Source organism: Globicephala melas, chromosome 2 (assembly GCF_963455315.2).
Source record: "Globicephala melas chromosome 2, mGloMel1.2, whole genome shotgun sequence".
NCBI lineage: Eukaryota > Metazoa > Chordata > Mammalia > Artiodactyla > Delphinidae > Globicephala > Globicephala melas.
Window position 1 is genome coordinate 81,536,512 of NC_083315.2, and position 22,160 is coordinate 81,558,671.

The 22,160-nt window shown below is 36.8% G+C and overlaps 1 protein-coding gene across 3 annotated transcripts in view; it reads left to right on the forward strand.

The window, feature by feature from the left end:
* Window positions 1–22,160, forward strand: part of DMXL2 (Dmx like 2) — a 161,536-nt gene that overhangs the window by 126,089 nt on the left and 13,287 nt on the right. For 2 of the 3 annotated variants that reach the window (XM_030850330.3, XM_060294261.2), the window contains exons 24-32: window positions 5,308–6,386; window positions 6,791–6,982; window positions 8,988–9,064; window positions 10,835–10,965; window positions 12,805–13,053; window positions 15,978–16,156; window positions 19,843–19,973; window positions 20,467–20,552; window positions 20,983–21,184. In XM_030850330.3, coding sequence (XP_030706190.1) covers window positions 5,308–6,386; window positions 6,791–6,982; window positions 8,988–9,064; window positions 10,835–10,965; window positions 12,805–13,053; window positions 15,978–16,156; window positions 19,843–19,973; window positions 20,467–20,552; window positions 20,983–21,184 — 2,326 coding nt within the window. The remainder of the gene's footprint in view (window positions 1–5,307; window positions 6,387–6,790; window positions 6,983–8,987; window positions 9,065–10,834; window positions 10,966–12,804; window positions 13,054–15,977; window positions 16,157–19,842; window positions 19,974–20,466; window positions 20,553–20,982; window positions 21,185–22,160) is intronic. The other variant, XM_060294262.2, reaches the window with a different exon arrangement.

The window sequence follows — 22,160 nt, forward strand, 5'->3', positions numbered from 1 at the left end:
TGCTTTTCCAATCAGGGTGATGGTGGCCTTGTAGAGTGAGTTTGGGAGTGTTCCTCTGCTATAATCTGGAAGAGTTTGAGAAGGATAGGTGTTAGCTCTTCTCTAAATGTTTGATAGAATTCGCCTGTGAAGCCATCTGGTCCTGGGCTTTTGTTTGTTGGAAGATTTTTAATCACAGTTTTAATTTCAGTGCTTGTGATTGGTCTGTTCATATTTCCTATTTCTTCCTGGTTCAGTCACAGAAGGTTGTGCATTTCTAAGAATTTGTTCATTTCTTCCAGGTTGTCCATTTATTGGCATACAGTTGCTTGTAGTAATCTCTCATGATCCTTTGTATTTCTGCAGTGTCACTTGTTACTTCTCCTTTTTCATTTCTAATTCTATTGATTTGAGTCTTCCTTTTTTTCTTGATGAATCTGGCTAATGGTTTATCAATTTTTTTTGTCTTCTCAAAGAACCAGCTTTTAGTTTTATTGATCTTGGCTGTCATTTCCTTCATTTTTTTTTCATTTATTTCTGATCTGATCTTTATGATTTCTTTCCTTCTGCTAACTTTGGGGTTTTTTTTTTTCTTCTTTCTCTAATTTCTTTAGGTGTAGGTTAGGTTGTTTATATTAGATGTTTCTGTTTCTTAAGGTAGGATTGTATTACTATAAACTTCCCTATTAGAAATGCTTTTGCTGCATCCCATAGGTTTTAGGTCTTTGAGTTTTCATTGTCATTTGTTTCTAAGAATTTTTTGATTTCCTCACTGGTCTCTTGGTTATTAAGTAGTGTATTGTTTAGTCTCCACGTGTTTGTATTTTTTACAAATTTTTTTCCTGTAATTGATATCTAGTCTCATAACATTGTGGTTGGAAAAGATAGTTGATATGATTTCAGGTTCCTTATATTTACCAAGGCTTGATTTGTGACCCAGGATATTATCTATCCTGGAGAATGTTCCATGAGCACTTTGGAAGAATGTGTATTCTGTTATTTTTGGATGGAATGTCCTATAAATATCAATTAAGTCCATCTTGTTTAATGTATTGTTTAAAGCTTGTGTTTCCTTGTTTATTTTCATTTTGGATGATCTGTCCATTGGTGAAAGTGGGGTGTTAAAGTCCCCTACTATGATTGTGTTACTGTCAATTTCCCCTTTTATGGCTGTTAGTATTTGCCTTACGTATTGAGGTGCTCCTATGTTGGGTGCATAAATGTTTACAATTGTTATATCTTCTTCTTGGGTTGACCCCTTGATCATATGTAGTGTCCTTCTTTGTCTCTTGTAATAGTCTTTGGTTTAAAGTCTATTTTGTCTGATATGAGAATTGCTACTCCAGCTTTCTTTTGATTTCCATTTGCATGGACTATCTCTTTTCTGTCCCCTCACTTTCAGTCTGTATGTGTCCCTAGGTCTGAAGTGGGTCTTTCTTTGACAGCATGTATATGGGTCCTGTTTTTGTATCCATTCAGCCAGTCTTTGTCTTTTGGTGGGAGCATTTAATCCATTTACATTTGAGGTAATTATCAATATGTGTGTTTCTATTACCATTTTCTTAATTGTTTTGGGTTTGTTATTGTAGGTCTTTTCCTTCTTTTGTGTTTCCTGCTTAGAAAAGTTCCTTTAGCATTTGTTGTAAACCTGTTTGGTGGTGCTGAATTCTCTTAGGTTTTGCTTGTCTGTAAGGTTTTTAATTTCTCCATTGAATCTGAATGAGATCCTTGCTGGGTATAGTAATCTTGGTTGTAGGTTTTTCCGTTTCATCACTGTAAATATGTCCTGCCACTCCTTTCTGGCTTGCAGAGTTTCTGCTGAAAGATCAGCAGTTAACCTTATGGGGATTCTCTTGTATGTTGTATGTTGTTTTTCCCTCGTTGCTTTTAATATTTTTTCTTTGTACTTCATTTTTGATAGTTTGATTAATATGTGTCTTGGCATGTTTCTCCTTGGATTTATCCTGTATGGGACTCTCTGTGCTTCCTGGACTTGATTGACTATTTCCTTTCCCGTATTAGGGAAGTTTTCAACTATCATCTCTTCAAATGTTTTCTCAGTCCTTTACTTTTTCTCTTCTTCTGGGACCCCTATAATTCGAATGTTGGTGTATTTAATGTTGTCCCAGCGGTCTCTGAGACTGTCCTCAATTCTTTTCATTTGTTTTTCTTTATTCTGCTCTGCAGTAGTTATTTCCACTATTTTATCTTACAGGTCACATATCCGTTCTTGTGCCTCAGTTATTCTGCTATTGATTCCTTCTAGAGAGTTTTTAATTTCATTTATTGTGTTGTTCATCACTGTTTGTTTGCTCTTTAGTTCTTCTAGGTCCTTGTTAAACGTTCCTTGTATTTTCTCCATTCTATTTCCAAGATTTTGGATCATCTTTACTCTCATTATTCTGAATTTTTTTCCAGGTAGACTGCCTGTTTCTTCTTCATTTGTTTGGTCTGGTGGGTTTATTACCTTGTTCCTTCATCTGCTGTGTGTTTCTGTCTTCTCATTTTGCTTAACTTACTGTGTTTGAGGTCTCATTTTCGCAGGCTGCAAGTTCGTGGTTCCCGTTGTTTTTGGTGTCTGCCCCCAGTGGCTAGGGTTGGTTCAGTGGGTTGTGTAGGCTTCGTGGTGGAGGGGACTTGTGCCTGTGTTTTGGTGGCTGAGGCTGGATCTTGTCTTTCTGGTGTGCAGGACTGCGTCCGTTGGGTGTGTTTTGGTGTGTCTGTGACCTTACTATGATTTTAGGCAGCCTCTCTGCTAATGGCTGGGTTTGTGTTATTGTCTTGCTAGCTGTTTGGCATAGGATGTCAAGCACTGTAACTTGCTGGTCATTGAGTGGAGCTGGGTCTTAGCGTTGAGATGGAGATCTCTGGAAGAGCTTTTGCATTTGATATTACGTGGAGCCAGGAGGTCTGTGGTGGACCAGTGTCCTGAACTCAGGTCTCCCACCTCAGAGGCATAGGCGTGACACCTGGCCGGAGCACGAATACCCTGTCACCCACACGGCTCAGAAGAAAAGGGAGAAAAAATGAAACAGAGAAAGAAAAATAAAATAAAATAATATAAAGTTATTAAAATAAAAAATAATTATTAAAAAATTAAAAAGTAATAATAAAAGAAAGAAAGAATAGAGCAAGCAAACCAGAAAAACAAATCCATCAGTGATAGCAAGTGCTAAAAACTATACTAAAAAAACCCCCCAAACAAAAAATGGATAGACAGAACCCTAGGACAAATGGTAAAAGCAAAGCTATACAGACAAAATCATACGAAGAAGCATACACATACACACTCACAAAAAGAGAAAAAGGAAAAAAAAATCTATATATATAAAAGAAAAAAAAGGAGGATGAGAGCAACCAAATCAATAAACAAAGCTACCAATGATAATCAACTCTAAATACTAAACTAATATAAACATAAAGCCAGGAACAAATTAGATGCAGAAAGCAAACCCCAAATCTACAGTTGCTCCCAGCATCCACCACCTCAATTTTGGGATGATTTGTTGGCTGTTCAGGTATTCCACAGATGCAGGGTACATCGAGTTGACTGTGGAGATACAATCTGCTGTTCCTGAGGCTGCTGGGAGAGATTTCCCTTATCTCGTTTGTTTGCACAGCTCCTGGGGTTCAGCTCTGGGTTTGGCCCCGCCTCTGCGTGGAGGTCTCCTGAGGGTGTCTGTTCTTTCCTCAGACAGGACGGGGTTAAAGTAGCAGCTGATTAGGGGGTACTGGCTCACTCAGGCCGGGGTGAGGGAGGGGTACGGATGTGGGGCGAGCCTGTGGCGGCAGAGGCCAGCGTGACATTGCACCGGCCTGAGAGGCTCCCCATGTGTTCTCCCAGGGAAGTTGTCCCTGGGTCACGGGACCCTGGCAGTGGCGGGCTGCACAGGCTCCCGGAAGGGTAGGTGTGGAGAGTGACCTGTGCTCGCACACAGGCTTCTTGGTGGCGGCAGAAGTAGCATTAGCGTCTCATGCCCGTCTCTGGAGTCCGCGCTGATAGCTGCCGCTCGTGCCCATCTCTGGAGCTCGTTCAGGCAGTGCTCTGAATCCCCTCTCCTCGCACACCCCGAAACAGTGGTCTCTTGACTCTTAGGCAGTTCCAGACTTTTCCCCGGACTCCATCCCGGCTAGCTGTGGCGCACTAGCCCCTTTCAGGCTGTGTTCGTGCAGCCAACCCCAGTCCTCTCCCTGGGATCTGACCTCCGAAGCCCGAGCCTCAGGTCCCAGCCCCCGCCCGCCCCGGCGGGTGAGCAAAGAAGCCTCTCGGGCTGGTGAGTGCTGGTCGGCACCGATCATTTGTCCGCTTTGCCCTCTGCAGCCCTGTTGCTGCGTGCTCCTCCGTGGCTCCGAAGCTTCCCCCCTCTGCCACCCACAGTCTCCGCCCGAGAAGGGGCTTCCTAGTGTGTGGAAACTTTTCCTCCTTCACAGCTCCCTCCCACTGGTGCAGGTCCCATCCCTATTCTTTTGTCTCTGTTTTTTCTTTTGCCCTTCCCAGGTACGTGGGGGAGTTTCTTGCCTTTTGGGAGGTCTGAGGTCTTCTGCCAGCGTTCAGTAGGTGTTCTGTAGGAGTTGTTCCACATGCACATGTATTTTTGATGTATTTGTGGGGAAGAAGGTGATCTCCACGTCTTACTCCTCCACCATCTTGAAGGTCTCCCTCTTTGCAGTTCTTTTTGTTTTGATAGTATATCCCACTAAGGATGTTCAGTCAAATTACTTATTTTTTTTAAATTACTTATTTTTAAGTCACTTTATAGTTCCTCTCTTGTGGTTATGCTACCAACTTGATACAAAGAATAATTTGTTTAATTTTGCTTTTATTGTGAATTTTTTAAAATTAATTTTCTTTTAGAATTATATAAAATGTTGAAGTGGTTTTTAAATAAAAACAATAAAATCAAGGTATTTTCAGAGAAATCTAGCTTCTTTCCTCATCTCTCTACCCTGTTCTTGCCTCCCTTTTTTAGGGGACCAATTGAAAAAAAAATTGTGTGTTCTCCTTCCATTTAAAAAAATACAAGTGTGTGTGTGTGTGTGTGTGTGTGTGTGTGTGTGTGTGTGTGTGTATGTGTTCCCTCTTTACTTTCTTAGATAAAAGGTAGTTTAGTATCTTTTACTTAATATATTCTGGATATCACTCCATAGCAAAACAGGGAAATTCTTTTTATTTTAGCTGTATTTTGTGGGTATATCGTAGTTTAACTAATCCTAGGTTAATATTTAAGTGTCCTTTTTTTTGAGGAAATGCTGACATATTTTCTTCTTTTGTAATATAATTACAAGTTAACATAATACCTTGTGATTGTATCTGTTTGATTTCTGTAGTTATCAAATCTTGTAACCCAGTGGTGTTTAGTTTCTACAACTACCTTCGAACTCATCCTTTGCTTATTCGAAGAAACCTTGCCTCCCCTGAAGGAACTTTGGCAACCTTAGGTCTCAAAACGGAGAAGAACTTTGTTGATAAAATTAATCTCATAGAAAGAAAATTATTCTTTACTACAGCAAATGCTCATTTTAAAGTTGGATGTCCTGTTTTAGCCTTGGAGGTACTCTCCAAAATTCCAAAAGTTACCAAAGTGTCTGCCTTACCTTCAGACAAAGATCAGCCTGACTTCATTTCTAAAAAGACGGACTATGTACCTTCAGAATCAAAAACTCTGAGTGATGGTGATAGAAGTTCTGGAATTGATTGGTCAAACGTAACTTCATCACAGATTGACTGGAGTCAGCCAATAGTAAAAGTTGAAGAGGAACCTCTTACTCTTGATTGGGGTGAAGAGCACGATGGTGCCTTAGAAGAAGAGGAAGAAGATGCTGTCGGTTTAGTAATGAAAAGTACAGATGTCAGGGAAAAAGATAGACAAGAAGATCGGGAAGCCCCAGACCCTAATGTGTTATTGACTCCTCAGGAAGAGGATTGCCTGGAAGGTGATTCTGAAGTTGATGTGATTGCTGAACAACTAAAATTCAGAGCTTGTTTAAAGATCCTTATGACTGAACTAAGAACATTGGCTACAGGTTATGAAGTAGATGGTGGAAAACTCAGATTTCAACTCTATAACTGGCTTGAAAAGGAAATTGCTGCCTTGCATGAGATATGTAATCATGAATCAGTTATTAAAGAATATGCCAGTAAAATGTATTCCACAGTAGAGAGTGATATTCTGCATCAGGAAGAAATGGTGGACAAACCAGGTATTGGTTCCTATGAGTGGCACCAAATAGAAAGGCGGAGACTACAGGCTAAACGAGAGCATGCGGAAAGACGGAAGTTGTGGTTGCAGAAGAACCAAGATCTCCTCAGAGTGTTTCTTAGTTACTGTAGCCTTCATGGGGCCCAAGGTGGTGGTCTGGCCTCTGTAAGGATGGAACTCAAATTTTTGCTACAAGAATCACAGCAGGTATTGACTTTACTTTTGTTTTCAATCTTGGTTATTTTAATAATTTCAGTAACTTTCATTTATAGTTGTAAAGCTCTTTTTACTGGTTAATGTTAATGTGATTAGCTCCTCTATTCATAGGAGGCACATATTTACACTCTGCATGGGTCTTTTTAGACAAAAGTTTTGGTAATTAGGAGTAGGCTAAAAGCTTGAGAGCACAGCTGTTGTCAAACTCATCTTTACATCTTCTGCATCTAAGCATAGGACCTGGTATGCAATCAGTTTTTGTAGAATAAGTGAGCAAGCACATTAACATATTGCTTTTACTCAGATGTTTACTGCCAGTATTTTTATCATATAACTATTAATTGCTTTTTTTGTCCTTCATTTTAACTACGGAAAAAATAATCTATCACTCACAGGAAACTACAGTGAAGCAGCTCCAGTCTCCACTACCACTGCCTACCACCCTACCTCTGCTTTCAGCAAGTATTGCTTCAACAAAAACAGTCATAGCTAATCCTGTATTGTACTTAAATAATCACATCCATGATATACTTTACACTATTGTTCAGATGAAAACACCACCTCATCCCAGTATTGAAGATGTGAAGGTAATGCAGAGTTTATGATCATTTGGTATTGTACATACTGAGAAGGTAAATGTGTTATACTTGTCTTCCAATTTGAACTTAGAAGAAATATTTTACAGTACTCTTATCTGCTACCTTCTCAGTCGGACTAGTTCAAGACCATTTGTCCAATGAATGTAATTTGAAAGTAAGCATTCTTGAAATTCTCCCATTTGCCACAGCTTGGATGGAGTTTAAGCTAAGTGAAGTAAGTCGGACAGAAAGAAAAATACCATATGTTATCACTTAGATGTGGAATCTAAAAAATGAAACAAATGACTGTATAGAACAAAACAGAAACAGACTTCCAGACATAGAGAACAAACCAGTGGTTACCAAAGTGTGTGTGTGTGTGTGTGTGGGGCACATTATGGGTAGGGAAGTTAAGCGATACAAACTACTATAAGCATAAAATAGACAAGCAACAAGGATATATTGTACAGCTCAGGGAAATAGAGCCATTATTTTGTAATAACTTTAAAGGGGAGGATAATCTATAAAAATATTGAACCACTGTGCTGTATACCTGAAATTAATATGATAGTTTCTTCTTACTTGTGGAAAAGTTATTATCTTCCTTTAAGACAGGCAAATACTTTTTTGGTAATAAAATTCATTTTCTAGACAGTATTCTTGCCAGATATTCCTTTGGATTCTCCATCTCCTTTAAATGAATCATTAAGTAGAAATATTTATAACTGTTTGCTTAGATGCCAGGATATTATGAAAATACAAGTGCAGGGGGGTATCTTTGAGAGAACCATGATTGATTAGAAATAGTCCCAGAGAAAGTACCCTCATTACTGTCTCCCTGATGACTGTGTTTTGTTGGAGGCTGTGGAATAGTTTGGGGCAATTAGAGTTTTGGCAGAGTTACTACCCCAAATTAAAACTATATCCTATGGTGAAAACTTAAAAATGGATAGATTCTAAGAAACAGTAGGGAGTGTGGCAGGATCTGGAGAGATGATCAGACTTCCACTGTGCTAGCCTAAGTGTATTTGTACTGTACTTTTTCCAATTCCAGTGGCTGATGTCAGTTCAGGTCCCCAATATTTTTATTTTTAATTTTTTTGTTTGAAAGGCACATTCAATCTCTGGTAGTACATTCTTCTGAAGGACCCAAGGTTTACTGGTCATATCATCCTATTAGAGACTTCTAATCCATAGCATGAATTAATCTGTATCAGTATTTTAGCAGAGATTACTTAAATTATTTGATAGGTGAATATGGAAATGCAGAAAATGCATTCAATGCATATAAGCTCTAAGTAAACATTTCTAGTTCCTAGAAATTTGGATAAGCTTTCAAAAAGTATGAAACTATTTCTAAGATCCCTTCAAATTTTAAGATTGTGTGAGTCTCAAAATGCTGATTCAGTGTGGCATTGTAGGATGTGGTTTTTATATTATATTGATCATTTTTAAACTTTCAAAATTTAAAATTCTAAGACTGCATTACTTCTAAGTACTAAGTGGGTTACTTGCTTTCTGGAAAATTAAGCATTTCAGACAGTGATTGATATACTTTCTAAACATTTAATTCATTCTTACTGATAAGATCAAGTTTTTAGTTTCATCAAGGAGAAGTTTTCATAAGGCAACTTTAAATAAAAGCTCTAAAAATTCTAAGCTGATTTTGGTTCTGCTTTTTTTGAGTATTACTACTTAGGCTATTCATTAGCAGGCTAGGACACAGTCCCAGCAATGTGAACGTTGGCACTTTGCTTAGGGCCTGCTAAGTGGCAGGCTCACGGTAATAAATATTTGATAAAGATGCATATGAACCAGTTAGCTTTGTTGTGAGCATGGATATTGAATTGGATGAGTTTTATTTTAGAAGCTTTAAGGTAGAGTTAGTAGTCTCATGTAGGACCTAGTTTTATTTACGATATTGCTAGTTTCCTGGGTATTTTCTGATTTTTAACATACTACTGTTGTGTAGAAATATTAGTACAAAATGTAATTGTGGCTGTTTTGGTTTTAGGTGCACACACTTCATTCACTAGCAGCATCACTTTCTGCATCAATTTACCAAGCATTATGTGACAGTCATAGCTACAGGTAAAAAAAAAAAAAAAAAGTACCTAAATAGTATTAATACAGCAAAAGCATTAAACTGTTCCAGAGTTATATTAAAGTTCTGCTTCCTAGGGACTGAAAAATCCTCAAATATGACCACCATGTGTACTTTAATAGATGAGAATGGGAAATAAAATAATTATTTGTTTAGTTTAGCTATTACCTAGTAACAAGAGACATATAGAAAATGACAAATAGTAAAGGAAAATTATCATCACCATCTTTTTTTTTTTGTTTGTTTTCAAAAAAAGAAGTGTTCACTATCCAAAGTAATTTATGATATGAAGTTTTCTTATTTTTTGCCCCTTAGGAACTATTCCTTTTAGTGTTAGATTAGTTTCTGTTTGTTTGGTTTTCAGTTGAAAGAGGAAGAACTTTTGAAAAATGAGAAAGTACATTCCTATCATTGAACTATTAAAATCTATTTTACTTACCCATTTCTGTATGTCTTTAGAAGTGATATCAATATATGTAATGGTTTGAATTTTTGTTAAATGTCTAATTGCCTTCATCAGTGTATACTCTGTATTTTAATGACTAGGGCAGTGTAAGTAGTAAGAAATTGAATCACTTGGAAAGATGACCTAGATTTAAATGGATTGTATTAATAAATGAAAACTTTGTAATATAAGTAGAATCACATTAAATTTATATTACACATATATCTAGATTTTTTTCTTATAAATTCAGCAGCCTCTTGTGGGAAGATTTGTTATTGCATAGGGAATTACTCTCTCAAAATGGCCTGTTCTCTGATGTTAGCCTAATAAGGCCATGTCTAAGTAACTACAAAAACTTAAAACTGTAAATAAGTGAAAAAGAGTTTGTCTGGTTGACTGTGGTCATCTTTTTTTTTTTTTTTTTTTTTTCCTTTGCGGTACGCGGGCCTCTCACTATTGGGGCCCCTCCCGCTGCGGAGCACAGGCTCCGGACGCGCAGGCCCAGCGGCCATGGCTCAGCGGCCATGGCTCTCGGGCCCAGCCACTCCGCGGCATGCGGGACCCTCCCGGACCGGGGCACAAACCCGTGTCCCCTGCATCGGCAGGCGGACTCCCAACCACTGCGCCACCAGGGAAGCCCTGTGGTCATCTTAATGATCAAAGACAACTTGTTTGATATCAGTCACTGCTTAAAATGGCGCCAGATAAGAATCCAAATAAATTTTGTTTAAATGTGTATTTTCTAGTTTTTAGGCTGTGGTTGACTCTCCAGGGAGTCAGATTTATTTTCTTCTTTTGTACTTCCCCCACTCCATAAAGATGAGGGAAGTAAATATTTGGGCACATTTGGCTTTAGGACTAGGTATTTCTAAAATAGGATTCTTCAGATTTTAGTTGATGTTTTAATTCAGAGTTGAGCTTGCACGACTTTACAGAACTAAGAAATGCAACAAAATAGTGCCCTGAAACTTTCTGATATATCTTAGTACCATCAGTAGTCTCCTTACAGCAGACTTTAAAAAAAATACAAATAAGTGAATATAGAAAAGATTTTTAAGTATTAGGTGGCATTTGGAAAAGGTTTTAATGACTAAATGTCATCTGCCTAAATAGAAAATTTGGTATTTTGTTTTAAAAAGCTATCGATAAATATTTGTAACTAATTTAAAGAACTTTCTGAAATAAGTTTTTATTAGAACAGTGAACTCAGTTTTAAGAGTTTTGTTTTAGTTATCTAAAATAAATACGTATAGGGTATAATTGCTTGTTACCTCTATTAAGACCATAAATAACTGAACCCTATTTGTTTTAGCAGTCAGACAGAAGGGAACCAGTTTACAGGAATGGCTTATCAAGGACTTCTTTTAAGTGATCGTCGAAGGCTAAGGACAGAAAGCATTGAAGAACATGCAACACCAAATTCTTCTCCTGCTCAATGGCCTGGTGAGAATCTGAGTGGTGTTTTTTGTTTGTTTGTTTTTTAATCTTCTATTTGGCAACTCCTTTTTACAAAGCTACCAACTGGTTTCCTGATTGTTGTTGTTTGTGGATTTGGTGAATAGTTTTTTATTTGTTTGTTTTTGATGATGTTTTCTGCCATGGATTAGGAATTCTTAAGTACTGTAATGTTGTCTGAAGACTCAGAAAGTTAAGGCTTCAAAAACCAGCTGTGTTGACCAGCATAGAAAAGCAAGGTTTAACATCCTTCGCAAGGGTGAGCACGTCATGTTTCTTATCCTTAGACATCCCGAATTAGAATCTTAGAGAGCCAGTATCACAGAGCTTTTTTTCACAGATACATCAGAATACAGTTATTCTCAAGAGTGTAGATGTATGTTAGGAAAGGAGTGACCATTCTGTGGCACATATATTATGGTGTCTGCCAGTCCTCTTCCTCCGGTTGGCTCTTTCTCACTCTCCATAACAGTTATTTCAAACCTTCTCCACTCTCTTAATAAATGTACTTTCCTCGTCTGCCACGTCATTTAATTTTTGCTCTACTTGCCTTATAACTCTGTGGTTGCATGTTAATGATCATTGTGAAGAGTGCAGTAGAAGGAAGTGACGGACTCCAAGTGTGTATTTAAAATTCATTTATGCATAAGTTTCTCAAAACATATTGTTGTCGTTTTGGTATTTTATTGAAATAATTTCAGACTTAACAAAAGTTTCAAAAATGGTACAAACAATTCTTGTGTAACCTTCACCCGGATTCCCCAAACAGTGACATTTTACCATACTTGCTTTGTCATTCACTCCTCCTCTCTCACTCACTTATTGTGTGTCCGTGTGAATATATACTTTTTTCTGAAATATTTGAGGGTAAGTTGCAGACATGATGCCCCTTTACATCTAAATATATCAGTTTATCTTTCCTAAAAACAGACATTCTCTTATTGTACATAACCATAGCACTGTTATCAAATTCAGCATCTTAATATTGATACAATACTGCCCTCTAATCTATAGATTTTTTGACAATTTCACCTGTTGTCCCACTAAGGTCTTCCATGTAACATTTAGTTGTATTGTCTCATGAATCTCCTCTAATATGTATTCCTCCTTCTTTCTTTGTCTCTCATGACACTGACACTTTTGAAGAGCACTAGCCTATTATTTTTTAGTGTCCCTCCATTTGGGTTTTTCTGATGTCTTCTTAATATTAGATTCAGGTTATGAAGAGAGATTGTACCCTTCTCGGTGTAAAATATCAAGAGGCACATGATGCCACTTGGTCCCATCACTGGTGCCATTAACTGTGATCACTTCGTACGGTAGTTTCTGCCAGATTTCTCCTTTGTAAAGTTACTTTCTTTTCCTTTGCAATTAGTGAGTATCTTTTGAAGAGAATGTTTGAGATTGTGTAAAATATCATACTTTTACCCACTAATTATAGCATCCAGTGATGACTCCTGACTGAATCAGATATTACTGTGGGGATTACGAGATGGTGATTTTCTAATTCTATCCATCCTTCTACGTATTAGTTGAAACTGTTCTGTAAGGAAGAGCTTTCTCTTCTCTTCTTTTAATTTGTTTATTCACTCATTTATTATATCAGTAGGGATGAATGGATTCTTATTTTATTCTATAGCTTATAAACCATTCCTATCATTTTGTTGCTCAAATTATGGAGATATATATATCTCCATGTGTATATATTCACACTATATATATAGTATAATATAGATACATAATTTCGGTTAAACTGCAGATTTGGATTTTTTTTCCTTCTGGAGCTTTACGCTGATAGACTTCTTATAATATTATATACCCTTACAGGTGTGAGTTCACTTATTAATCTCTTGAGTTCAGCCCAAGATGAAGACCAGCCAAAATTGAACATTTTGTTGTGTGAAGCCGTTGTTGCTGTGTACTTAAGTTTATTGATACATGCTCTTGCCACAAATTCCTCCAATGAATTATTTCGACTTGCAGCCCACCCATTAAACAATCGAATGTGGGCTGCTGTTTTTGGGGGAGGTATAAAACTTGTTGTGAAGCCTCAAAGACAATCCGAAAATATTTCAGGTAAGATAAATTTGATACCAATAAGGTATGTAAATGTAAATAGTTTCCAATGTGAAAGTAAAAGATTTTTTTTAATGTTTTAAGAATTTTTATTTTGAAAATCACTGATGTTTAAGGTATAATCACTCTTGTTAGGGTAATAAATAACTAAACTTATGTTAGAATAAAGAATATAGTTTCAGTTTAACATTTTTTGGTAAACCAGGATAAATTTGAGGAGGATAAAAAAGAAAAAAGGAAAGGTAATGGTAAGCAAGGAGACAATGTTAAGGAATAAGGTCATGGAAAAAGGATAGTTTTTAATTAGAGAAAGATTTAAATAAATCCTCATAATCTTTACAGAGTATACCAGTAGTTGGCTTCAGATTAAGTTTATGGTAATAGACAAGAAGGCTGTTCCAATCATGCACATGGTTTTTAAATTCCATTTTCTGTCCTCTTTTTTCTTTCTTATGGACCAAAATAGATTTTTTAGCCCACTTTTTTAGGTGGTAGGATGGTAAGATATAGACTGATGCCACGGGAAAGGTTTACACCTTGGCGCTGAAACACAGAAATTGTCTGTCTTAATTCATCCTTAGAAATGGTCATATTACAGATGAGGAGTTAGTGGCACAGAGAGTTTAAATGGCACAGGTTCTAACCTGTGTCTTTACTGCCCAAGATCACATCAGATGGATAGGTTCCTACGTAAGTCAGAGTAAGGTAGGCCGTCTTATCGACTTGCGTTGTCTCCACTCCCGTTGCATGTGGATGACTCTTAATTTCCATCTTCCTACCTACTTGTAGTCCACTGTAAATTTAGAAGTTTTCCTCCCAAATTACTTCTTTTCTCTTCCTGAGTTTTCTATTATTTTTTCATGGTAGGTAATACATTCATCAAATCATCATGCTTAAACCTCTGAGTACGTATTCATGTTTGCATTTACTTACACCTGCTCTATGCCAGGCTTTTGGGGTATGGGAGTGAGCAGAACAGACAAATCCCTTACCTTCATGAAGCTTACATCCAGTAGAGGTAAACACAATAAATTAGCAAGTGATAATATTTCAGGTATGGGAAGAACTACGATAAAAATAAAAGAGAGTGACTGGACAGAGAATTATGAGGGAAAGGGGATGGGAACAGTTTAGTTAGGGTGATCAGAAGACACATTTCTGATTAGATAGCATTTGAGCAGAGTCCTAAGGAAGTTGGGAATCAGATCGTGCTGATATCTGGGGCCAGAGCATTTCAGGCAGACGGAGCAGTGAGTGCAAAAGTCATGAGGTAGGACTAGTTTGACCTTTTCCAGGAACTACAGTGGAGGCCAGAATGGCTATCCTGATTCAGGGGAGTGTGGTCAGAGATGAGGTAAGATAAGTAACTGGGGCCAAGGTCATTGAGGGTTTCATGGGTCATGTAAAACTATCGTTGTTGTTCTAAAGAAAGATAGGAAACTACTGGAGGGCTTTAAGCAGAGGAGTGACATAATCTGATTTAGGTTTTCAAAAGACCCACTCTAACTGCTATGTGGAGAATAGACTGTGAATGAATAAAAGTAGGGAGGCTATGTGGGAGGCTCTGGGAATAGCCCACTTAAAAGATAATTGTGGATTACCATCAAGAGTGAATGGATAAACAAAATGTGGTATATAAGTACAATGGAGTGTGATTCAGCTGTAAAAAAAGAATGAAGTATTAACACATGCTATATAGCTAGCATGAACCTCAAAAATATTATGCTGAGTGAAAGAAGCCAGGCACAAAAAGTCACACATTGCATGCTTCCATTTATATGAAATATTCAGAATAGGTAAAGCCATAGAGACAGAAAGCATACTGGTGGTTGCAGTGGGCTAGAGGGAGGGAGGAATGGGGGGTGACTGCTTAATGGGTATAGGGTTTTCATTTGGGGTAGTGAGAATGCTTTGCAGCTAGATAGGGATGGTGGTCACACAACAGTGTGAATGTACTAAATGCCACTGAATTGTACGCTTTAAAATGGTTAATTTTATGTAAATTTCACCTTAGTTAAAAAAAAGATAAAAGTGGTTTAGCCTAGTGATGGACAGAGTGAAAAGTGGTCATATTCATCAAAGAGAACTTGAGATAGAATTATCATTTTCTATGACGGGGAGCTTCAGAAGAGGGCCAGGTTGACTTCTTTCTGGTTCTCTCATATCCAATTAGTTCTGAGTCCTTTTGATATTTCTTTTATGTATTTCTCATATCTAATACTTCCTCTAGGTCTTTACCACCCACCATACTAGTTCAGGTCCTTCTTGTGTCAGATTCTTCCACCTTCCTCTCTAATTGATCCTGCAGACTATACCTCATCCTGTGCCTAGTTCAAGACACTTTCATGAGAATTGCCCATAGGATGAGCTCCCAGCTTCCTATCCACAGGCTTGTCCCACCCTAACTCCAGACTGTCGTTGTTATTCCCCTCCCTGGCACCTGTCTAGCAAAAGAAGTTTACTCCTCATTTAGCCAAACCTTTGGTCATTCATTTCTGGTGTCAACTTCCTCTTTACACAGTGAGCTTCTGCTTTTCTTTTAAGGCATGCTTTACATCCTACATATTCATTCAATGAATCTTTCTTGAACAACACAGCCAGAAATAATCACTCAAGCACTCTTTGTACTATTTGTTGAATATATCATTTATTTAATACACTGTATATAGAATCGCTTGAATTCTTATTCTATATAGCACATAGGCTGCTTCATTGCAAGTTAATCTTTTATACTCTATCCTCATCTGCATCTCTGCCATGATTGTTGGAAAACTGATGCAGTAACTAGAAAAGTTTAGAAGCACAGATGTAAGTAATTTAGTCTACACTGAAAACATGGCAAGAGTAGGATGAAAAGAAAGGTTAACTCTTTGAATTAATAATGGAAAATAAGGCCAGTTTTTTTTTTTTCTATCTTTATTCAGCACCTCCTGTTCCTTCTGAAGACATAGATAAACACCGCAGGAGGTTTAACATGCGAATGCTGGTTCCTGGAAGACCTGTAAAGGATGCTACCCCACCACCAGTGCCTGCAGAAAGACCATCTTACAAAGAAAAGTTTATTCCTCCTGAACTCAGTATGTGGGATTATTTTGTTGCCAAGGTAAGGGGCGTGAGGAATGCAAGCTTTATGTGTGTCTGTTTTATTAACTCTTATGTTTGCATCACATAGGAATGACGGGGCAGCTTCTGGGCTGAATCACCATAGTTTAGGCATTAATCTCTCAACTCCAGAAACTGAATAATCATTCAGGAATGATCAGATACTTGAAATGGACCAGACAAATTAAAATCATACGGGACTTAGGTATAAACCAAAAGTTAATTAACCTTTAATCAGCATCATCCTTTTCTAGGAACTGGAATACCTGTATCTACCATCTAACTTCCCTTCTTCTGCTTATCAGTAGTTCCCTTGGTCAGCATGAAATTAGAGCAGAAGGAGATGGATGGGTATTTGAGGGTTTCGTGAGACCATGGGTTTCATGAGGCCCCATGACATATCTCTGTTTCTCCAAAGCAGAGAAAACTTTTCTGGGGATCAGAATACTCATCGTGACTAGATCCAACATAGTCCCATTTTGTACCGTGTTGGGTGTGTGCTTTTCTGCACTTTGTTTTTTCAAGCACATCACCTTCTATTGATAGGTTTCCTTCTTTACCTGTGTTCCCTCTTTACATGTGTTTCATTTATACTTCTTCCCACTCCCCAGATTGGTTGGAAGCAAATCCAAACATCATGAAATTCCATTCATAAATATTTCACCATTTATTTTTTAAAAAGAAGGATTTTGAACCAGTACCACACTAGCATTATCACACACACACCACACACACCATACACACCGCACACACCACACATACATACACAATTCCTTAATATCATTAAGTATCCAGAGAGTGTTCACATTTTTCCCCATTACACCTTAAATGTTTTTGAACAGTTGGTTTGTTAAATCAGGGTCCAAAATAAGATTCACACATTGCAATTGGTTGATATGTCTTAAGTTTCTTTTAATCTATAAGTTCTACCTCCATCTCTCTTTGTTAAATTTACCCCCCTCCCCATTTTTTGCCCCCAAATTTGTCCTTTAAAATTTCTCAGTGGCTTTTGCTGATGGCATCCCCATGTTTGGTCTTCTGACCTTGTTCCCCTGATTTCTGTTTTTCTGTAAAGTGAAAGTTAAACTTAGAGGCTTTATCAGATTCCATTCTGATTGGATAGGGAAAGGGGAGTACAGGATTACTTCATAGGTGGTTTTGTGTATTTCCATCAGGAAACTCTCTTTTTGAGATGTTAGTTGATGATTTTTGCCTAAGTCCATTATTTTAAATTTAGGGTAGTTTTAAAATTATGATAATGATATCTTCTCATGTAGTCTTCATTTATTTGCTGGAATACTTTCTTCCATCAATCTATTTGGTTATCCTGAATTACCTTTTGAAAGAGAAAGACAGGATAAGTGCTTTATTCTTTGCTTCTTGTGCCAGTTTTCAAAGTGATGAGTTGATTCTCTAGCATCCTTCAGAGGAAGCAGTGAACTTTGTTTTGTTATTAGTTTTGTTATATTATGGATTTAAACGTATTTTATGTATTTTAATCCAGTACAGTTATTATTCTTATGGATGTTCAGATTGTCCCATCTTTGCCAATGAGAGCCTCTTCCAGTTGGCTCCTGAATCTTTTTGAGAACTCTTCCAATAGTCTTTGAGTTTCTTTTCTTTCTAGTTTAAGTCATTCTAGGCTAATTTTGCATGTTTCCTGCCCCAGAGTGGGAGCAACCTCCAAAGAACCTGGTTCCTTTTTGTGGGAAATTCTAATTTAGAAACCACAAGTGGGTATATGGGTGCTCATTGTCACTGGGTTTGTCATTGTTTCTAGGTACATATCATTTCTAATGACCAAATAACTATTCAGCTTGATGAGTATACTGTAGTTTACATAACCATTTGCCTATCAGTATTTGCTGTATTTATTTTTTCATTTTTATAAATAATGCTGAGATTAGTATCTTTTTAGATAAGCCTTGTTCACATTCTGATTATTTCAGATACATATCTGAAATATATATATATATATCTTCAGATTACTGATTTATACTCCCTTGAGAATAGTGAGCATGCATCTGACTTTACCCTCATTAAGTATTCCTTTTTCATTTTTGTTAATTTGATTAAATAATTTTTATTTCCTATTAATGATATCAAAAAATGTTAATGAACCTATTGCCATTAGGTTTTCTACTGTGAGGAATTGACTGTTCATGTTCTGAACAAAGTTATCTATTGGAATTGTAATGTTTTTCCTTACTTTTAATGAACTCTTTATTTTTAAGGATATTAACAATTTACCTTACTTGTGATACCTTTTCCAGATTCTTTGCCTTTTAATTTTGTTTATGTTTTTGACATACAGAAGTTTTAAAAAGTTTATTTAGTCATGTCTATCCATACTTTTAAAAAATGATTTATTTGCCTTTTGTTTGTTTTTGACATACGGAAGTTTTAAAGTTTAGTCATGTCTGTCCATACTTTTAAAAAATGATTTGTTACATTGTTTTTAAGCAGAGAAAGTCCTTTCCACTAATAAATGTTTACTTTTGTTCTTCTCCTCCTTTGTTTCCTCCACCTTCTCTTCCGCCTCATCCTTTTTTTTTTTTTAATTTATTTATTTTTGGCTATGTTGGGTCTTTGTTGCTGCGTGCAGGCTTTTCTCTAGTTGCTACAAGTGGTGGCTACTCTTTGTTGCGGTGCACAGGCTTCTCATTGCGGTGGCTTCTCTTGTTGTGGAGCACGGGCTCTAGGCACGCAGGCTTCAGTAGTTGCGGCACACGGGCTCAGTAGTTGTGGCTCATGGACTCTAGAGTGCAGGCTCAGTAGTTGTGGCACACAGGTTTAGTTGCTCCGCGGCATGTGGGATCTTCCCAGACCAGGGCTTGAACCTGGATTCTTAACCACTGCTCCACCAGGGAAGCCCATCTTCCTCCTAATTCTTTTTAACTTTTTAACTCTCTTTTTTTTAATTTCTAACTCTCCTGTTGATCTAAAATGAAGTGAAGATCAGACTTTAGTACCCTCTTTATCTTCTATTCTCACACTTATACTAGTTGTCCTTCCTTTCCTCCCAACGACGTAAGATGTTATATTTGTCATATATTAATTTCTTATTTATATACTCTTCTTGGACTATATTTTTCCACTTATCAATTGCTAGACTGCACTTATTTTAATTATTTATTTTAATATCCACTAAGAAATAGTATCTTTCACTTTAGAAAGATTTCTTAGCTAATCTTACCTATTATTTTCTTCCCTATGAACTTTACAATCATTGTCAAGTTTCAAAAAAGGAAAAGAAATCCCCATGGGGATTACCTAAAACCTGTAAATTAAAGAATGATAGTCTTTACGTGTTTCAGTCTCCTTATTTAGCTTTTAGAGGGATTTGTAATTTCCTTCACTGTAGCTCTTTCACAGTTTTCATAAAGTTTTTCCTTTGGTATTATGTTACTTAATACACCTTTTTTCTTCAGAGTTTTTGAACTAGTTATTGCTGATATATAAGAAAAAGACCATTGATTTTAAAAAAATATTTGTGTCGTATCTAGCTACTCAGTTATTTTATTGAATCTGAGAGTTTTAACCTGGTTTTCCTGACTTTCCTAGGTCTAGTATCATTTTCAAAAGAAAATTTTAGTTTAGGTTGACACCATTTAAAATGTTCAATATTAAGTTAGGATAAAAATAACCCAATTATACATTTAAAAATAACTTCACATTTTATTGCAGCCATTTCTCCCTTTGTCTGATAGTGGAGTTATATATGATTCTGATGAAAGCATTCATAGTGATGAAGAAGAAGATGATGCTTTTTTTTCAGATACACAGATACAGGAACACCAAGACCCTAACTCCTATAGGTAAATAAAGCTTTCCTCTTTTCTTTTTGTCTTTTCTTTTGTAGAAGTTCCTGATGTTACTAGTTTTAAGCAACATTACTATCATGAATTTATACAAGAACTGACCTATGTTCTCAGGTTAGGAATTCTGTACCTTTGAGGTACATTGCTAGATGGTAGAGTATTTCACATGCAGTTTCAAAGAATAGCTGGCACAAACATTTTTAGTGAGAAAAAATACATAATTTATTGATATGGTATTAAAATTCCATGTAGCTGTGTGGTAAATCTCTTTCCATTAGGTATTTCAGATAGTGCAAGTATAATACATTGTTGCATACCTTTTATTTTCAGAGACTACAAAGGTACTCTTTTTTAATAGTAAGTTGTTAGAAAAAAACAGCTTTTTTTCTGGGTGGGAGATTGGGCCAAACAGTTGACAGGGATCATTACTATATTCTCATGATTTTATTTTTCAATTAAGGAGAGTTTTTTTATTTGTCCCTTTGAACAGCTGGGCTCTTCTACATTTGACAATGGTTAAGCTAGTACTTCACAATGTCAAGAATTTCTTTCCCATTGCTGGACTGGAATTCTCTGGTAAGTTTGGAATTTGAAAATTAATGTTATTAAATACAACAAATTATCATCAAGTTTCTCTTTACAAAATCCATATAAAAGAACATGTGGTACTAAAAATATACAGCATTGGAGATGTTATGAGGTCTTATTTATCTTAGGCTCCAGTCTGTGGTTTTAATTCATATGGCAAGAATCACTGACTACCTAGAAGGTTGGAAGAAAAACCAGGAAACCAGCGTGGAGAAGCTGAACATTTTCTTAGCTCATTTTAGGAAGCTGGTCTTCTGTTTTGTTCAAAGCATTAAATATCAAAATGGTGTTAGATTAACATTTTCAGATTTATTTGTACTTTCAGAAGTTTTGGCTCTAAGAATTTGGATCTTGTAAATATGTGGTGATGGTCAACATTTTTAATCAAAGTAAAATATCATATTCTGTTACATTTTAGAGTTGCCTGTAACATCACCATTAGGTATTGCTGTGATTAAAAACTTGGAGAATTGGGAGCAGATCTTGCAAGAGAAAATGGATGAATTTGAAGGTCCTCCCCCCAACTATGTCAACACATATCCAACTGACCTTTCAGTAGGAGCTGGACCAGCTATTCTTCGAAATAAAGCAATGCTAGAACCTGAAAATACTCCATTCAAGTAAGAATTCTCTTACAATGGTAATGAGAGTGTAGCTTGGTTTAACCTTTTTGGAAGTCAGTTTGGCAAAATAATACGCCAGTAGCCTTCAAAACACTCATAACTTTGAACTTGCAATCCTGTTTCTAGCACTATATGCCAAGGAAACTATCAGAAATCTGGATAAAAAATTATTTTTCCCATATTACCTGTACTTCAAATAGACATACTAATTTTATAATCAGGACAAAACCTTTATTTTTGTCACCATTTTAGGAACTCTTAACAGAAATGTTTTGGGATAACAATCTACATATTCAAACAAGGTGCTACTGACCTTTTGTCAGTAATTTAATAGTAAACACATTAAGGTTTTTATTGCTGTTTTGATCTTCCATCTGTCCATCTAGGCCCCTTTTGATAAGCAGCATGCTTTTTTTGAGGCAGCCAGCCATGATTTAGAGTATTGCTCATAAGCTTGAAAGAGCAAGGCTTTTTTTTTTTTTTTTTTTTAGAGCAAGGCTTTAAATTTAGCTTGTTAGCTGTTAAAAATGAAATGTGGGACTTTATGTTCATTTATATTCATTGGTGATATGCTGTAACCAACAGAACCAACCTAAAGTATAATTTAAAAAGAGAATAATAAGGGCTTCCCTGGTGGCGCAGTGGTTGAGAGTCCACCTGCCGATGCAGGGGACACAGGTTCGTGCCCCGGTCCGGGAAGATCCCACATGCCACGGAGCGGCTGGGCCCATGAGCCATGGCCGCTGAGCCTGCGCATCCGGAGCCTGTGCTCCGCAATGGGAGAGGCCACAACAGTGAGAGGCCCGCGTACCGCAAAAAAAAAAAAAAAAAAAAAGAAAGAGAATAATAAGAGATTCAATTGACTCTCAGCTCAACCTGTCCATTTAGAGAATCTGTAGAGAATTAATTACTAGATGAAGGAATGATCTGTAGAACTAAAAATTAAAAGTGAAATAAATTATAAAATTTTGTT